Source organism: Lepidothrix coronata, unplaced genomic scaffold (assembly GCF_001604755.1).
Source record: "Lepidothrix coronata isolate B3197 unplaced genomic scaffold, Lepidothrix_coronata-1.0 Scaffold139, whole genome shotgun sequence".
NCBI classification, from domain to species: Eukaryota; Metazoa; Chordata; class Aves; order Passeriformes; family Pipridae; genus Lepidothrix; species Lepidothrix coronata.
This window is the reverse complement of record NW_016690319.1, coordinates 1,649,347-1,668,892: the sequence shown is the minus strand read 5'-3', so window position 1 is coordinate 1,668,892 and position 19,546 is coordinate 1,649,347. Positions and strand designations below refer to the sequence as shown.

Genomic DNA, 19,546 nt, shown 5'->3' with positions numbered 1-19,546 from the left:
TAAAAAAGCCCTTTAGCCGTAAATGCTGCCAGAACTACCTGAATGTTTTATAATGAGAAGATAATATGAAAAAAAAGAGTTTCCTTTTGTGAAAATACAACATAGGTGCTAATTCCTCAAGTTTGGTTTGTTTGTTTGTTTGTGGTTTTTTTGTTTTGTTTTGTTTTTTTTTTTTAACAAAAGTGTTTGTAGAAGTGTACTTACAGGAAGGCAAAAGTAAAATCATTTGTTTGATCTGGAAATTTCTTCCTCAAGATAACTGTTTGAAGCACTAACATTGCTCTTTGGGTCTTCTAAGTTTCTTGTGTTTTAAATGTCTTTTATTTAAAAATATCTACACAATAGTTCCCTGAAACTAAAGTATAACCAAAAGGAGGGGGAGACTTCTAACTTTTGGCATCTAATTGTTTTTTTATGTGGTAAACATTGGTGTTTCCTTGGACCACAGAGGGTTTTGAGAAATCTAATCATAGAAATCTGGAAATACTTAGAAATTTTCTTTCAAACTACAAGAAAACAATAATTTCTAAAACTTCTTATATTAAAAAAAAAGGAAAAGAAACACAGACTTCTGACACTCCTGCTGAATTGAAAAAAAAAAATCAGAATTTTGATTATCCCTGGCTTTTAGCCTTTAATTTCTTCTTCCTCAGCATCACTACATTTATTGCCAGTTTATTTTATTTCATGTCTGATGGCTGCATTTTTTTGTGCATAGCAAAGATTTTAGGGCTTGAACTGGTTTTCTGAAAATAATCGTTCTTTATTCTGTAATGTTGGTTTTTTCAGGGGAAGTGGTGGTTGGTTTTTTGTTTGTTTGTTTGTTTAAAAAAAAAGGAATTCCCACAGAATTTATTCATGTGGCTTTTAATTCTTTTTCTGTTTCCTTTTGTAGATTTATTTTCATATTGCTAAAATACTTAACCTCAAAAGAAAATAAAAAGTGACTGTGTGTCTACAGAGATAACCTGTCAACAAACTAGTCACAAACACTAACTGAAACTTAATTTTAAAAATTGTCTACTTGGATCCAGTGGTAGTTAGTGATTGTGTTGGAGTGTTAAAAATGGAACTTACTTGTCTGCAAAAACGAGTTGCTCATTTTGCCCAAACAGCTGTTCATGCTCTTGCTTTTTGCTGAGGTAAAAGTTTGACTGAATATTTAGGAAAACTAAAGATATTTAAGGTGGAAAATGGCACTTATAGAATATCTGGATGACAGGTTGTAGGCTGATTTCACACCTGGGAGTTAATCCAGAGAGACTGAAAGAAGTGATTTTTGTCTATGAAATCAAAAGTGATGTTCTTGTATCAGAAACAGTGAGGCCAGCAGGAGTAAGGAAGTGATCATCCCCCTGTACTCAGTACTGGTGAGGCCACACCTCGAATCCTGTGTTCACGTTGGGTTCCCTCCACTATAAAAAAGGCATTAAGGTGCTGGAGTGTGTCCAGAGAAGGTCAACAAAGCTGGTGAAGGAGCATAAGTCTGTTGAGGAGCAGCTGAGGGAGCTGAGATTATTCAGTTTGGAGAAAAGGAGAATAAGGGGGGACCTTATTGCTCTCTATAATTATCTGTAAGGAGGATGTAGCGAGGTGAGGATCCTTCTCCCAAGTAACAAGTGACATATGTCCTCAATTTGTGCCAGCAGAGGTTTAGACTGGATATTAGGAAAAATTTCTTCACTGAAAGGGCTGTCCAGCATTGGAACAGGCTGCCCAGGGAAGTGGTGGAGTCACTGTCCTTGGAGTTATTTAAAAGATTTGTGGATTTGGCAACTAGGAACATGGTTTAGTGGTGGCTTGGCAATGCAGGGTTAATGCTTGGACTTGATGGTCTTAAAGATCTTTTCCAACCTAAATGATTTTATGATTCTAATTCCCTATTCTATTTTTCTCCTTCCCTTTAAAATTTGTACTGACCACCTATTTTCTCAGAAATATTGCTAAAAACAAGTTTTTTTCTAGCAGAGGCAGTCTGAATTACAATCGGATGCTTCTGTCCCTTCTTTTTGAGCCCAGTCAACTCTGAATGCTGTTGACAGGAGTTTTGAGGCTGTGAGTACAATTTCCAAATGTGGAAATGAAGAATATGGAAAAAATAATGCACTTCAGGTTGCTTGACAACAACAAATTTTCTTGGTAAGCTTTGCTAGCTATGCCATTTACCACATTAATTACTACCTCATGTACAAGTTCTGTACCATAATATACTGTTGGTGGAGAGGGAGATGATGAAACTCAAACTGCTCCCCTTACCTGCATGGGAAGAGTATCCCTTGGGACCTGGGTACCAGACACGCAGCTGAACCCGTGTATTTATTTGGCCCTATTTTATGCAAAAATCTTTGTTTTCACAAGGACCATTTCTGAAAACAGACTGAATACAAAGTAAATGAGGGAGTTTTCATGGCTTTTAAGTCATCACAGTAGTGCTTCTCAGATTTTAGAAGCTAATGTTTGCAAATTAATTACTTGTCCTTTAAATAGTTCCAAACCACCCAAAGTGCTCCATTATGTTAGCACAGGCTTGAGAAATAGATATGTATTACTAGCTAATTGAATAACATATGGTGTTGATTAGTGCTTAGTTCTTTTTATAGAACTCAATTGAAAAACTGACTGCAGTATATTCTGAGACTATGAGATGTCTGTTGGTTGCTTCTGGCACAAGGGAACTGCTGAACCAAGAAATTATGAACTTTTTCTGTTTAGTCCATCTATAAGTTCTTTTAGGATCTCGTGGTGCATGTGACTGTGATGGGATATAGGCCAGGGTTTGCTCATTTGCTGCAGTATTGAAATGCAGCCTTTCCCGAAAGATTTAAGTGCTCTCCCAGCAGAGCAAAACAAAAGCCCAGGCTTTTATTTTCTGTGCTATTGCTCAAGATAGACAAATATAAAATGAGCCTCTTTCAAATGGATAAATATCTATTCTTATGGAATTCAGTTTGCAGAGATGTATTTCTTAGGAAGAGTCTCAGGACATAGACTCAATCGCATTTTACCTCATTCCAACACGTGATGAAAACCTGACTTTATTTCTTTCACTTGATGCACTTTTTGTTTAAGAGATTATTTTCCTCTTAAACTTCACAAAAATCACCTGAGATGATGATGATTATGATTTTCTTATTACTCACACGGATGATTGAAGTGGTATAACAGCTAGCAGCAGCCATCAGACTGGGAGGAACTGGAAGGATATGGAGAAACAATAAACAAGAAAATGTTTCTCTCCCTGACTTATCTTTTTTTTTTTTTCCTCCTAAGATACCTCTTCTACTGTATATTGTGTGGAATTTTTATAGAGAAAATTTGGTAAATAGTTGCTTCAAATGTGATGTCATCTGCACTGTATGAGGCAGATAGCAAGAAAAAATACTGACTTTTATCTACAGTTTTATCACTGACTAGTAATTTAGCTCTTGGGTGTATGACCTGACAAACTCTTCCTTGCTTTTTAGAAGCAAGTGATTATTCTTGCAGTCCTAAAACTCATAGTAGAAAAGCCTCCCAACAGTGTAAAATTACCTAATGCGTATATTCTCCAGATTTTCACATCAAATTTTATTATATACCATTTTGTATTTAAATTTAATCTAAAAGGCTCAGAATAAAGGAGCTGCTGAAAAATCAATTGTTTTCTAAAAAGCATTTCAGATCCCAGTAGATTCCCATTCCACAGTAGCTCTTCCACTGAAATGACGTTCGTTCATCCATCCAGAGAAAACAGATGAGTCCTGCAGCGTATCCTGAAGGTTACTCGGGTCATTTGGGAGGGAGCTGTGTTTCAGAGATGCAGTGCTTTCACCGTGAGTGACCTTTCAAGGCTTTGCTGTTGTTAGTCCTTCTCGTTGTATGTTTGTAACTGCCACAGCAGTGATGTGCAGAATAGACCATTCATGACCTAAATCGCTCTGGGCTCAAAAACAGGAGCAGGTGCAACCGTGATCAAAAACAGAACCTACAGAGTTGGGATCACATCATCCAGTGATAATGGGGGTTGAAGCAGCAAAAGCTACTTTATTTTTGTATTGACGATCCTTCCCCCAGGCTGCCCTGCTCCCCTCCCCCTCCATATATAAAATAGATGGCAATATGATCATTTTAAACCTCTCCCTGGAACAAATTTCTAGAGCCAACATTTTATCCAGTGAGGTCAATTAAAGGTTGCAAAGGCAAGTTAGCTGTCACTGTCTTTTTGGTAAAGACATCACAAGTACCCAATGCAGCAGGGAGTTTCAAGTAGCATAATGGGTAAATAGGAAGACCTTAGCATAGAGATACCAGTTTTCGGAAGGCTCCTGTCACAAAGATTGGCTCACAGTGTGAAAGAGATTCTTAAATGCTGATGCAAAGATGACCCTGCTACCATGGCTTTCATCAGCTGGTAATGTCCCATCACCTGAAAGACAGAGCACCAAATTTATGATGTTTGAAAAGATATGAAGAGTCCAGTTGTTACTGGAGGTGCTTTTTTGTGTAGCATGCCAGTAACGTTCCCCTAATATGTGAAAACTGACTAGATGATGATTGGAGAGAGGATGTTGATAAGTGATCAATCTTTCTCTCTTTTTCTCTTTTTTTTTTTCTTTTTCTTTTTTAAACATTGCACTAACAACATTTTCTTCAAAGCAGCTGATATCTGTTGTTATCAGTTGATATCTCGAAACTGAGTATTATCATTATTACCTGCAAAATTCAGTCCTTTTAACGTTTGGAGAGCTATTATGACAGGCAGAGCAAGATTCATCCTGTCTAACTTTACATCTACAGCACAGACATCTGCAAAGGAAGAGGAATACATGTTTCTGAGAAAAAACACTCCAGTTTATGATTTAGTCTGTGTCGTAGTGAGATGACTCTCCATAGGCCTTCTTGGTGACTCTGCAGTAATTGCAGAGTCTAGGGATGAGTAGCTGAAATGCAAACATCTGCATCTTTGATGATTGCTACTTAAATGTTTTTCACAGTTTTGAAAAGAAATATTAAAAATTCCTGAATATTGTAATTAGTGAACTTTTGTCCTTAATACCCTGTCCATATTTTCTATCCTTCATCTTGTACAGGAATGTATTTGTTGTAGCAACCTGTTGGGAAGTAGACAAGGAGATATTCTTTAAGATCTGCAGAATCATAGGAAGATTTGGGTTGGAAGGAATCCTAAAGATCACCTAGTTGCAACCCTCCTTCCATAGGCAGGAAACCTTTCATTAGACCAAGTTAAGCAAAGCCTGAACCAGCCTGGCCTTGAACGTCTCCAGGGATGGGGAGTCCACAGTCTTTCTGGGCAACCTGTTCCAGTGCCTCACCACACCACAGGAAATCTTCCCCAATATCTAATTTAAAAGTATGCTACTTCAGTTTAAGGCCATTCCCCCCTTTCCTGTCACTACAGGCTCTTGTGAAAAGTCCCTCTCGAGCCTCCTTGTAAGCCCCCCTTCAGGTACTGGAAGTTTTCTCCAAGGTTCCCCTGAAGCCTTCTCTTCTCCAAGCTAAACTGGGTCATTCATCCATGACAAGAGGTCTGCATTCAATGCAGCTGACTTAAGTACATTGTGGTCTCTTACTCTGGGATTCATATCCTCTGTTGGCCTCCTGAATGTACCCAACACATTTGAGTATTACGTACACAGAGTCAAAGTCACAGTGACTGGTATAGTTCTATGATGGTAAGGTAGTTTGGTAACAGAACAATTAGTTGTGATACAAATGAGCAAATTTTCCTTTCAATACTCTTGAATAGAAAGCATGCCATTGGTTTGCAGCTAAAAAGGTAAGGATTGTTTCATGGGAAGGATGGGATTTCTAATCCCTTACATTCAAGCACATTTAAGAAGAGAAATCCCCAGGCAGTAGCTTTGTTATCTAAGCCAGCAAACACCACAAATTTGAGCTGTGTTGGTTTTCCACATGGGACAGTTTTCTACTTCACAAAGCTATAATGTCGTGCAAAGTTCATTTTACTGGTAAGCAACATTGAGCCAAAATTGAGTTCAGAGCCCCAGGGAAAATAAATGTAGGCATTTATCCAGAGTGCTATTTAAATTGGCTTGGAATTTTGAGATCTTGGTCTCATTTCTAGTTCACTGCAGGCTTCATTAGGGCCCCTAAAATTGAGAAGCTATCTTTCTTTTAGGGGGGGGAAAAGGTTATCTGCAAAACTTAAGATTTTAAGATACATAGCCAGTACAGTCAAGATGAACTCTATAATACGATGGCAGGGAAAGAGGATTTTCATTTAAAGCCTATCTATTTTCATGTAGGATCAAACCAATAAGACACTGACAGCAATTAAAAATTGCTTTTCAAATGAAGATTATAATGTTTTCTTTTAAACACATACAGTGCAATTTTCCAGTAGGATAAACTAAGCATTTTTTCCTTGTCTTCATCAATCAAAATTGCCGCCTAAACATTTCATTCCAGAAAACAGAAGTATGCAATGATGCATGCATGAGCTGAACACCTGCTGCTCTCGTGAAGTAGACTGCATCCACGTTGGTTTAAACAGTGGTGGATCTTTAGAAGATTTTATGAATTTGATTTATTTTTTCCCGCATTTCTTTAAAAATAATAGTTGGAGTGCTAAATTGTATTTTAAAAGTATGTCAGCAAGTTAGATATCTTCCCCTTCCTTATCCCTTGATATCTTTATGTACTTGTCCATTAAGAAATATTGTAAAAATTACTCGGGATGTTTTAATCCTAAACTATTTCTGGTTTTACAAATTTTTTTTGTCTTCATGTTTGGAATTTTTTTTTCTCAAACCAATCAGTTTGTGTCCAATCAAGATACTGATTACTGCTGTGTAATGTTAAATTTACAGCAAGTGATTTGCGCAGCTGTGTAATATTTCACCTTAGTCCTTTAGCAGTTCCATCATATATTCAGAAATCACTGTATATCTGTAAAGGAAACGGACTGTAGTATAAAATGTATTTCCAAAACTTCTGTTTTCCTAATTGTTACCTAGACTCAGTTTTGCAGCTTTAATGCCATCACAGCTTTCTAATGAAAGCACGTGGTAGATGCTCAAATCACTTTTTTCCACAGTAGAATTTCTGTTATCATTTTATTGTGCCTTTGTCAAGTGTGCATTTTGTAATTTGTTTTCTGGAATGAGATTAGAATGCAAGACAGATGCTATATGCCAAAAATAAGATTCTCATGGATTAGACTGTGTTGACTGGAATATTAGAGGGATGTTATAACATGCTAATTCACTTTATTAAGCTCCCAGCCTATCTGTGTAAACGTTTCAAAAGGAATTAGACATATGTGCAGATAGTGTACAGTGTTTACTTTACTAGATTATATTTGCTTACAAAGTTTTATGTTTTGGTTGGAAAATCTGTTTTATTGCAGTAATCTCATGTCTATATGGTTAGCACTATAGGTCTAGAGATATATTGTAATTTTTAATTCATACTGCTCTCTAGTGGGGAATGCTTTCAATGCAAAAGATTATATATATATTAATGTACAGCATGTATATAAACTGGGATTACTGAAAAGTTACTGTCATCTAGAGCAATTCAGTAAAACTAGTGCTATTGTGTTAGCATTTTAGTTCTTGTACTGCTTTGATTAAAGACTGAATTTATTAATTTAAAAATATTTTAGACAGATGAATCTTTGGCGTGAACAGTATCCCCAGCAAACTCCAGAAGGCTGAGAGGTTGGTAGACTGATGATACTTCCTCAGGAGAAACCTCCTCCTTCCATTAGGAAAAATATGTTATAGATCTGCTATTGAAAAAACTCAGGTTTTCTGCTAAGCTTCCACAGTCTCATAGGGGACAGTTTTGATTTGTCTGTAAAAGTTCTTGTCATCACTGTTGGTATAATAACCTTACTTTTCATAAATAACTACTTTTATGCTGATTTTCTTTTCCTCTTTAATTTTGCTTTGGAAAGAATTATTTAGCCTGCTTTCTCACCGCTTGCTTTCAACAGCTACAATCCTAGATAAGAGTTGACTCTACACAAAAGCTGAAATAATACTGACAGAACTAGTGGAGTGAGTTTTAATCTACAGCAAATGCAGAGCTCCTCTCAGACCTGTGTCTGTACTTTCTTAAATGAAGTGGGCTTTAGTTAGCATAAAAGAGCACAATGTTAATTAGATAGCAAACAAATCAGAAAACTGAAATTGAAACTGATTTGAGCATTGAAAGATTTTATATTTGAATCTTTAGATAAAGTTGTCTTTATGATTTGATCAGAAAGCAATAAGTGTCTTTAAATCCTTGGAAGGTCTGGCAAAAAGTTTAGTTGATGAAATTTAAAACATTTGAAGCTATCTGAAGAATGATTTGCAGTATTTTGGTGTTATCAGACCCAAATCTGAAGGCTTGTTTAGACTTGTTTTTTTTATGCTGAACCTTGTCTGGATCTGGTATTTAAAAGACATCTGTAGCCCATTTTCTTGCATTGCTTTAAAAATCTTTTTTGTTTCTAGGTTGACTGATTTTTCAGTTAGACACCAAATAGTATCATCCTATTTAAGGCTGCAGTAATTTTTTCCCTCGAAGTATAGATTAGATTCTTCGTCTAGACCTTCATTTATTCACTAAGTCTAGGAGAACAAGCACTTTAAACATTTATATGGTATAGAAAGGTCTCATCAAAATGCTAAGTTGGTATAACATTTTGCACTCCTTGAATAGTAAATTAGGTTTGCAGTGTGCAGAGCATTCCTTCCCCTGTGTCATTTCTGCTCACTTTTAATCACAGAAGCTCTTGTTTACATTGGTTTCACTTGAAGTTCTGCAGATGGGATTATCTTCTCATTTCTGTAGTCGTTACTGTCTGGTATTAGCTGAATCTATGTTAACTATCCTTCAATTATAACCCTGGGAGGCTAAGATAAGAAACTAATAGAACATGTTTATTTGTCTTTGAACTACTTTAAATGAGAAAAATTATGAAATTATTAGATTTGTGCTTGAAAGTATTCATAGGAAGTGGAGAGGAGGTGACTGGGGTTGCTAAATAATAAATTCAAGGGTGAGGTCTGTGCATTTAAGCTTACTGAACTAATATATAAGGGAGGGTATTTTTTCTTCTGTCAATTGTACCTCCTCCCCCTTTTTTTTCCACTGGCTGCAGGACTGTTTCTGTCACATTTTTTCAGCTGCTGCACTGTGGTTTTAGCCTTTCTTAAATAATTTATCACAGAGGGACCAGACCCATGCCTGATGGGCTCAGGTTTGGGCACGTGGCTGTGAAGTTAAGTTACATAGCAGAACAAAAAACATGTACGGAAAGCAAAATATGTGAGTGGAAATATAGTGTTGTAATATAAAATGCAAAAAAATATTTTCTGCCTTTTAGTGGTTTGCAGACATAGCTATCTTGTGTGTATTATTTTATATTACTCATCAATTTTCTCTCTTATGTTTTTTCCCATCCCAGAAAATATGAAGAAGCCATGGAGCCCCGATTTACCAGTTGATAACCAGTCATACAATTCAGATTTCTCATCTATCCCAGGCAGGGAAGGTGAGAAAGATTTAGCACCTGAGGGCACCGAAGAAAAGAAGGAGAGAGAAAAGAAACACACCAATTTCACTTTGTGTAGTGTTTGTAACATTCAGCTGAACTCCGCTGCTCAGGCACAAATCCACTACAATGGCAAATCCCATCAGAAGAGGTTAAAACAGCTAAGCAATGGAAATCTCAAAAGTGATAATGGTAAGCATTATAATATATGTACCTTTGCCATGTTTTAATCTGAGAATTGCAGCAATGTGCACTAACATCAATATATATGAGTTTAAATGCTTTTTATTCAGATAACAAATTCTTTGAAGTTAAGGCAAAGGCTTTTGGTGACTTCAGAGTGCTTGAGGTCAGCCCTAGCATGAGCATCTGGCAAATAGCTAAATGTGTGCTATCTGTGTTCTGTTTTATATTTTGTTTACATGATGATGTTTATTCACATTCTTTCTCATTTCATTTGCATTTTGATGGTTTTCAGCATAATCAGTGATATTCCATATTTCAGTCTACTAGAAAGGTTATACTTGTTAGGGGTGTGTTTGCTTTTAATGAATGTAAGGTGGCTGTGAAATAAATTGAAACAAATACATTACACAGAACAAATACATTTCCAAATTCATTTCACTTTAGCTTGACCGGAGTCAAACAGAGATGGAACAAAGGTTATTTTGATTGTAATTGACTTCATTGGCAGCTTTGAGCATTTTGCAGTAGGTGACATTATTTTCCTATCATCAGAATGAATTGTGAACCTCAAAGAAAAACACATTTGTGGTTTTGTGTATTAAAGCAGATTAGATAGTAGAAGCAAATGATGGTCCCTGACAAGAAAATACAGATTACTATGTTGTAATTTTCTTAGTTTCATAACAGGTAGTACTCAACGTTGCTGTACCATGTGTAGAGCTGTATTGCATTGTTCTATCTGTTTCTGTCAGAGAAATGATTGTCTTAATATCATGTACTTAGGACTTTCAGACTTACTTTCTCCAGATCACACATGTTGCTCAATACTTTGTGCCATGAGTTGCTTCCTGCCCCACCTGCAGAAGGATATGCAAAACAATAACCCTTAGATAGAACTTCATATTATTATTATAATAATCTGTGCTTTGTCCTGGGTTTAAGAGTGGGGAATAACATTGATATGTTGCCAAGGTATGTTGGATGTGAGTGCTTTTCTGTTTTTGAGATGTTGCTCATTTCCATAAAAATAAAACAATAAAACAAACAACGTCCCCATAACATTGAATAACATAATTAATTTTGTCTTTAAATGGCAGGACTACAAGTTTTGGCACTGTTTGGTATTCAGGTTTAGGGAAAAATACTACTACTGTGAGTAGGAGCTGTGGAAATGCATAAAGAAAGATTGATTTTCTAATTGATTAAAGGTGCAATATGGTTATCCAAAAATGCATTCTTTATAAAATCAAATAAACACAATCTAATGTCATTGCTATCTTTGGTTAAGGAGAAATTGTGTTATCGTTATTATTAGCACAACAAGTTTGCTAATGATAGAAAGTGTTTTTCTGCAGTTCATTTTTCCACTTTAATCCATGATAATGAAAGCATTAGTAATTAAGCAATGCTGAAATTAGTATCAAAGAGCTTCAATTATGCCTCAGCATTTATATTCTGGAGAGGCTCAAACTAGCAGTATAGCAGCATATTTCTTATTTCCTCCTTAAAAGTATCCCTGTGTCATGTGTAGCTGCACCCATTTGCAGTCAGAAAATAGCTGATTGACTATCTTGTTCTTTCTTTCAAAGTGCAACTATTTTGGGGGATTATCTGAAACTCGAGGATTTTCAAATCTGGTAGATCTTCGAGTATCATCAAAAGTAGCTCTCCACTGAGCGGATAATGTAGGGTAGAGCATAAGGAAGTGATTTTTCCCATGTGACCAAGTTTAGATTTTTTAAACTGAATATTATAAAGGAAAGAGAGACCAATATTAAATATTTCTTGCTAGAAGTTAGAACTGAATTAGAACTGAATGTCTGAGTAACCATCCCCCCTGCACTTTGAACTGAGACCCTGTTTGAGATTCCTTTTCTAAGTCAAGTAGAAATGAGAACCTGAAAGTCCTTCCACAATAATAGGTTTTGTCATAACTTCTATATTTGAAATATGGGCAGTGTTTTTCAGACAAATGATTGTTTTGTTGATGAGACCTCAGTAAGCTCTAGTAGCATAACATATGACCATGACTAAATAAATTATGACTTGACTCTTTCAGTTTATCATGTGCATGCAAATGATGCTTTTTGAAGGTCATTGAATAAACAGTACTGTGTTTAACAGTATTGTTTATTCAATGTATGTCAGTAGGATACTTTATGAGAATTGTATTTCTTGTGTAGAAGTCTGATTGCCACAGAAGACAGATGTTATGCTCAATGTCTAGGTTAATGACATTATAATTCCTGAGACTAAATTCTGCTGTAAATTATACCTATGTAAATGTTCTGCTTTGTGGGGTTATCTTCTAATGTTTTGTCATCATAGTTATTTGTTATATCTCATGGCATATGAGTGATGCGTTTGCACTATGCACAAGAAAACTCCATTTCCAAATACAGTGTTTCACAGACTGTACTCTGAGTTGGATATGCCTTTGCAATGTTGAGTGCTCCCTCGGAACTAACATATGTGGAAAGCCTGGGAAAAATTTTAAAGTTGTGACTTCTCATTTTGTTTCATCTCCCACAAAGCAGGACAGCTTGTGTATTCTGTATGACAAGGGGGTAATAGAAATGTAGGATTGATTCATATGAAACAAAAACCCATGTCCTGTTCCGAAATAATTTGCAATGGACTACTGAAGAGAGGTAGGGCTCAGCTGTATTAGCTTTGGACTTTTAATTAGAGCTGTTATGCTGGAGTCATCATCTTCCAACAGTGTGAAGTAGCTTTTATCTGCTGGACATGAATAACAGAACATTTGCTATACCTGAATATCTCTGCCTAATTTCAGAAGGTAAGTTGCATACACATAAAGCTTATTAACGTCTGCAAATATATAATTAATAAATAATATGCATTGTGGGTTTAAATGCAGTGTTTCTTTGCTGCTCTGTTAGTATCTGGACTGAATTTGAATAACTCACCAGATGTACTCTAATAAAGTTCTGCTAGTTGATTCTCTGTCTGCTTGGCAGCTTTACTGTACAATACCCGCATGGTTCTTTCCTGGGGCAGAGCAGCCTGAGAACAGCATACTGCAGTCACAAAAGTGTGGTGAACCCAATGTTTCTTGTGTTGTTACTCGATACAGTGATTTGTGATGACTTAATAAGACATAGTGAGACATCAGCACTTCTGTTACCGGACTGTATGTACTTGGGAATAGCACAATTTTCTGTGTTCCTTCCTCCTAATAATTGCCTTTTATGTCACTTAAAAAGACTTCTCATGCTTCCCTGATTACACCCTACAGTATATTCTTCTTACTGATGATTTTTTTTCCTTTCTGCTCTCATGCATACAGTGGCAAAGTGACAAGGAAGTCAGTGGAGATTTTGAGTATGTTTTGAGGTTAACAGAAGACAAAATGCAGTTTCTATCTGGTCTGCTGACATTGCACCACTTTTTGTATAACCAGCCTGGACATTGTGGAAAGAGGTGATCTCTTGTGGAAAGTCATTTATTCTGACCAGTAGGAGCAAAACTCATTCCCCTACTGACAGAATGGAAAAATAACTGCGGATGCAAATGTGTCACAGTACCAGTGACAAAGCTGATATTTCTAAAATTTTATATAAACCAGAATTTTTCCTCTACTTCCTTTTGTGCAAATTGCTGAATTGTCATGGTTGAACAAGGCACGATCAGGACAAAACCTAAAATTGCTTTCCTCTGCAGTAATTTCTACAATACATTAGATAACAAGTGGGAAAATAATGAAGGAGATGAGCAATGTCACCAAGTTCATTCGACTCCTTTCACTTTAAAAATTGATTTCTGAACGGTTAATCTTTTGAAACACAGGAGCCAGTGAGGCATTTGGTAGTAGTTTCTTTATCTAGCTCTCTGAATTCATAACCTAGACAAAAGACTATCCAGTTTAGTAAATTTACCTATAACTCTTTTTTCAGTGAAATTGCATTGAAGTAAAATTTTTTTGTACTATGAACAAGGACATTGATTGTATGGAAGAAAGAAGCAAAAAGTATCAGAATTTTTTTTCCCTTGCTAATTGCAAAAAGCAAATCTCTTAATTCACCATTAGATATTAATTAAGATGAATGACAATTTGATTGTTATGGTTATGCTGAAATATGCACTAAAATATCATCAAAGTTTATTTCCCACATTTTATTCTTTTTTCAGCTTCATACAGTGGTTGAATGTAATTACCCACAACAGCTCTTGAGATGGCAATTTCAATGATATCTAGGCAGTAAATTTTTTGCACATTGATCAGAGAAAATATTTAATCTTTACAACTTTTATATTAAATCCTGAGTTTTTGTCGTTCTGCAGGTAGGAAATCCAGATGATTTACCTAAACCACTTGCAGAGTCTCCTTCCTTGCACTTTTTTGTTGTTGGTTCTTTTCTGGCTCTATGCTGCTGCTACAGTTTACACCTCTGCTGTCATGTGGGCTTTGGGGCAGTCACACTCTTAAGTGGTAAACTACCAAGTTATGACTTTCAGGGAAATGGTGTCACCTGCCCTTTTCATTGTGTTAACCCTCCTTTCAGAGGAAGAGGATTGGATGGGGCACTGAGGAATGGAGGAAATCTTCAGACAAAGTATATTTTCTTTCAGAAGAGGGGATTTTTCATTAATTTCCTGGCAAGTACGAATTGTCAGATCAACTTGAGATGTCTCTGGATGTCACATCTCTTGCAACTTTCTTTTTTTTGTCATGTTCTGATGCAGAGCCTCTTGGCCCATTAACAATAAAACCAATATGCATTATGCTCTGCATATTTAAGCCTCTGATTTGTGGGTCATAGGTGCCTGTATCTTGTAAAGCAGCACAGCCTGTTCCTTCTGGGTATTCTGTAATACCTCCCAAATGTCAAAGCTGGAGATCTTTGAACAAGTAGAAGTGGCTGAGGGCAGTGTGTCATCGCTTTTGCTGCTTCCAAATGTAAATCTTCCTCCTTATTCCTAAGTACTTGTCTATTTTCATCATGTTCCTATGCCAATTAGTGAACTATTAACAAGTTCTGCTTTCAAGAGCACTTTTGCAAGCAAGGTATGCTGTTAAAGCACCACTTGTATTTGCAGAATTTTTTTTTATTATATTCAGAAAGGTTATATCATCATATATGACATCATAGTTCAGCACAAAGTTTTATCACAAGGTGAACGAAAGAAGCTCAAGAAAGAGCTAGCTCACACCAGCCCCATGCATGGTGTTCATATTTCCTCTAATTAGCACAGTAGGATCCACTTAGCTTTGTGAGTATACCAAAAGGATGAATGGATGGTAGATGTGGACAAACTCTTTACATGTGTGCAAATATCCATGTGGACTTGCTGTAGTTAGCTGTCTGCTATTACAAATAAACACAACAGGACATTACTAAATTTTCATACAGACCAGTCATAGGTAAAGCTTAGTATTGTAACAAGTTGTGGCAAGGCTATGGAGAAAGTTTATTGAGTGCACCTGAAGAAACTTCAATAATGCCATGCAGTCACATTGGTAAAATATATTTTATCAATTTCAAAGACATTCTTTTGGATTTGGAGGGAGAAATCCATAGCAGTTAAAAAAGTTTTTGTGCAGTGTATCTGATAATTGGTCCACTGAATAGCATGACAGAATTAAAAAAAAATTATAGGAGCCTTGAGAACTGTGATTACTAATTATGGATAATTCTTCTGAGGCTTGGATATAAGTAGAAATTTATGTCTAAATATGTATATAGTATTTTTAAAGTTCCTTATTGTTCATCAGATGTGCTTAAGAATGTGCTTAAATCTTTTATTGAGGTATGGTTTTGGTCTCCTTTGTTTTCTACCATCTTAGGTGACAACTGAATAAAACATGCTGTGGTAGCTTATTATGAATCAAATTGTTTAAGCTGTATGAAGAGTCTCAACTATCAAGAACATCTGCCCAGGGTCTAAAGAAGTCTCTAACTGCAGGTTGAAAAAGTTACGAAGAATTCAGTTTTCTGCCTGAATATAAGACTGCACACGTTCTCTTTTAATACCCCCAGCTGTATAGAGTGCCCTCCTTTTGGTACCACCTTGAAGCAAGATGCTTAATAAGTTGTCTTCATCCAAAGGACATGGATGTTTGTCCATGCGAAACTCAGCAGTGTCAGACAGCTGAAACAAGTTTAGAAGTCCTTACTTTGCTGCCTTTTAGCAAACCTGGATAGGGTTTCTGAGAGCTGTGTGAAGACAGTGAGGATGAGGTACTTAAAGGTGTCTTCAACAGCACAAAGAGGGTGCTGTTATATATGCAGATTAGAGGGTGAAAATCTTTCACTGTGTGCCTCTTTCTACATTTATTCTTCCATACTCAGAGTTCTTACTCTGCATGTTCCAGACATTGTTCTGTCACAGTTGGCTTGTCCTTTTTAGGCATTTATGACCTCATGTGTTTAGGACTTTATGTTGCTCTTAGGTGTGCAACATTTTCTTCCATGTTGAAAAATAACTGCCCTTTTAGTCCTCAAATCCATGCTTAAAATATACTTGCAAAAAGCAGGAAAACTGTCATCTTTCTCTTTGCACTTCTGCTTAGCATTAACATAGCCTCTTTAAAATATCTTTTTTTCTTTTTCCCTTTTTTCTTTTTTTTTTTTAGGCTAGAACCTGCCATACACCCTATTTATCTCAAATGGTTTGTCACTCCATTTAAAGGTTAATAATGTTTTAGGCAAGTGATGTCTTCATGTTTTATCTGTAGCAGCAATATTGATAATCAATGTTAAATTATCTGGATAAGGTTCATTTACTCTGGAAGCAATCTGTGTCCATCTGTGTTGTTTCTGAACTGTGTGAGGTGTTGGTCTGCCATTCTTTGCTTCTCCCTGAGTGTGGCACCAGTCTCATTTCTCAGAACACTGGCATTTGATCTCATCTGTACAGCTAATAAACTGTTGAAACCTGTTTTGCAGGCTCTCCATTTAGTTCTGCTTATATCACTAGATCCAATATAGATTATGATGACCATGGCTTCCTTCCAGACCTTCTCAGTAACTTGTCTTCTTTTAATATGATGGGGTTTTTTTTCCTGCACTGGCATCTGGTAGGCAACAAATCTTCTATGAGTCATGACGACGCACTAAGTTTATCAACATTTCCTGGTATTAATTTCCTATGAGCTAGCTTTTCCCATATTGAGTTGTTTTCTTACTTCAAATATAGGTCTACAGTCCTCAATGAGGCTGTAAAATGATAATTTTGTATCTCTCATGTAGCTTTATTTTTTTTATTTTTTAGGATACTACAGAATTGAAGCAGAATTTTTGAATGATATCTGAGTAGGAGATAAAAAAAGTAAATATCAAATGTAAGACATTTCCAGCTGACTTTTTCTTATTTATGGCTTTTTATTCCTCAGATTCAAAATACACTGTCTTTCTGACAGTCATGTCACTGCAATCTTCAGTTAATTTTTTATCCTCTGACATGTTTCTCAGTAGAGGAAATATATTTCAAGATCAGAGTTTTAAGACTATCTCCAATTAAATTAATTAAGAACTGCTGTTGATTTCAAGAGAAGAAAGCAAGTTCCTTGCTCTATTGAGGAAATTAATTAATGATAGCACACACTTATGCTAGTTCAGTATAAGTCATCGAGGTAGCCCCAGTCCTAATCTACAGTTCTACTACAGTGGGAATGAGTTAGTCTGTATGATGTCTTTCCTTTGTTTCTCTCATTAATGCTTATAGGTCAGCCTGGCTGGATTCCCCATGCAGACAGCATTGTCTGCATTATCAGACAGCAGATATATAAGCATAATCAAGATTTTCCCCCAGTTTTTCCATAAATATGAAATTAGAGAGCTGGAAAGATACTTGTAAGCAAAGCAGCTCCCTTCCTAAACTAATACTTTGTTCTGTAATCAAAATCCATATTTTTAAAATATTTCTCTAGAAACTTTGTGTTAGGGTAATATGTGTTTAAATACAAGCCTCCCTAGTGGGGATGGTATAATTTCTTACATGGAATATAGTGGCTTTTTGACTATAAAAACAATATTCAATGTTTCTTTTTACAGGCTATAGCAGCATGATTACTATTAAACTAAAACCAAAACCAAGATGTAGTCTTCCTCTGGTGAATTCTACAGTGTTATAATGGAAAAGGAAGTTAATGAAGAATAATTTTGTGATCAAATATTTTGTGAGCTTTAAGCAATTTCATTCATAGTGAAATACAGTGAAAGTAAAACCAGAAATGTAAGAAGTACTCACTTTGGTATTTTGAGTGCAACTGGTAAGTAATTTTGTCAAACATTATACAGAACTGGTGAACTTAACCTTATCTAGCCTTGAAGTTAGTTCTGCTTTTAGTAAGAGGTTGAGTAAAGTAAATACCAGAAATACCTTTCCACCTGAATTATTCTAAGGTTCTTTAGAAAATGTGCTGGGAAAACTTCAGTTTTAAAGATTCAGTGGCCTACTTGCTTAATTTACATCAGCCAAGAGCAAGTTAAATACAGCCAAAGGCTTGGTTTTTACTTCATAGCTGTGTGTTTCAAAAGAAAAAATCACCAAGAAAATTTCACTTTGAATGTCAGATTGCTGATGTTATTTGACAGAAGCAAAGCAAATACAGAAAAATCTATATTCTTTGAAAGGCTCTGAGATGTAAAACAAAGTGTTGAAGCCTTTTTTAGTATCTTTATTTTTTTCAGCAAATTGCCTGTAGCATATAGTCAGAACTGCTGTTGATCCATGTTACAGTCTAGCTAGTTAGAGATTATAAAAATAAAATTCCTGTCCTCTAAAAGAGGGAGTCTAGGAACAAAGCTACTAGTATGCATGGATTGTTGTTAGACCTTTATTTCTGTCATTAGTGGTGATGGAGGGAAGAACAGATGCTGCCAGATGCAGTAAAGAACAACAGATACCACGTCATTCAATGATGTATTAAGCCAGACTTTGTCGTCATGGTGGACCAATATTAATACCCATTCAAACTTTTTTTTTTAAAATAAATTAACTTTTAATGTAAACCACTGAAGATTTAAAAAATAGACTCTGTCATGTAAACACTGGAGTGATAAAATAGCTCCTAAAAAAAATTATCCGGTAATTGATATTGAACATGTTTGTGATTTTTTTTTTGGTTCTGTGTGGTGTTTTATTCTCTCACTGATCACATCTCATCATTAAATTAAATTATGATTAATTAAAAACTAATGTGGGCATGTTGAGGGAAGCATATTTTTCTACTTAGAATTGTCAATAAAATCTAATATTAAAAGTATCACACATCAGTAACAGAGTATTTCTCATGTTTTAAAATCTTGAAATAAATGTTCAAGAAAAAACCATTGCCATACTAATTCACTGTATTGTATTTGATTTTATCACTCTCTTTTGATGTCAGTGACCCTTTTCACGAATAGATGAAATATGCTTGAGAAAGCCAAAGAAAAGATCCTGGAACGGCCAAGCTTTAAAAAATATGTATTATTCAGAATCACAGCATTGGAATTTAAACACTTACTACTGTGAAATAAATTCTTTCAAGAACAGTGACAAGCCTCTCTGATCTTAGGAACACTCCAAATTAAAAGATTTTGCAAACCAACAATGTTATAACTGAAGAAAGAACAATTAAATAAGCTTATAGAGGACACACAAGTTTCAGTACTATTCAGGAAAGAAATATTTTAATTTTACCAACAGTTTATTTTTTTTGCAAGCCAGAAGAGTTTATTTCAACAGACTGACTCTCTGAATTGTATCTCTCTGGGGTTGTATGTATGTTATAAATGACATACATAAATATTTTGTTACAGGCTAAAATTTGTAGTGTAGGCTAGTTTACTCTGTTATATGCCTGTAAATCTGTTCTAAGGGAAATAATATGCTTCTTTTGTG

General features: G+C 35.7%; 1 protein-coding gene across 2 annotated transcripts in view; it reads left to right on the top strand.

Moving 5' to 3' along the window:
* Positions 1-19,546, top strand: part of ZNF385D (zinc finger protein 385D) — a 408,247-nt gene that overhangs the window by 75,626 nt on the left and 313,075 nt on the right. For both annotated transcript variants that reach the window (XM_017827439.1, XM_017827438.1), the window contains exon 2: positions 9,422-9,700. In XM_017827439.1, coding sequence (XP_017682928.1) covers positions 9,422-9,700 — 279 coding nt within the window. The remainder of the gene's footprint in view (positions 1-9,421; positions 9,701-19,546) is intronic.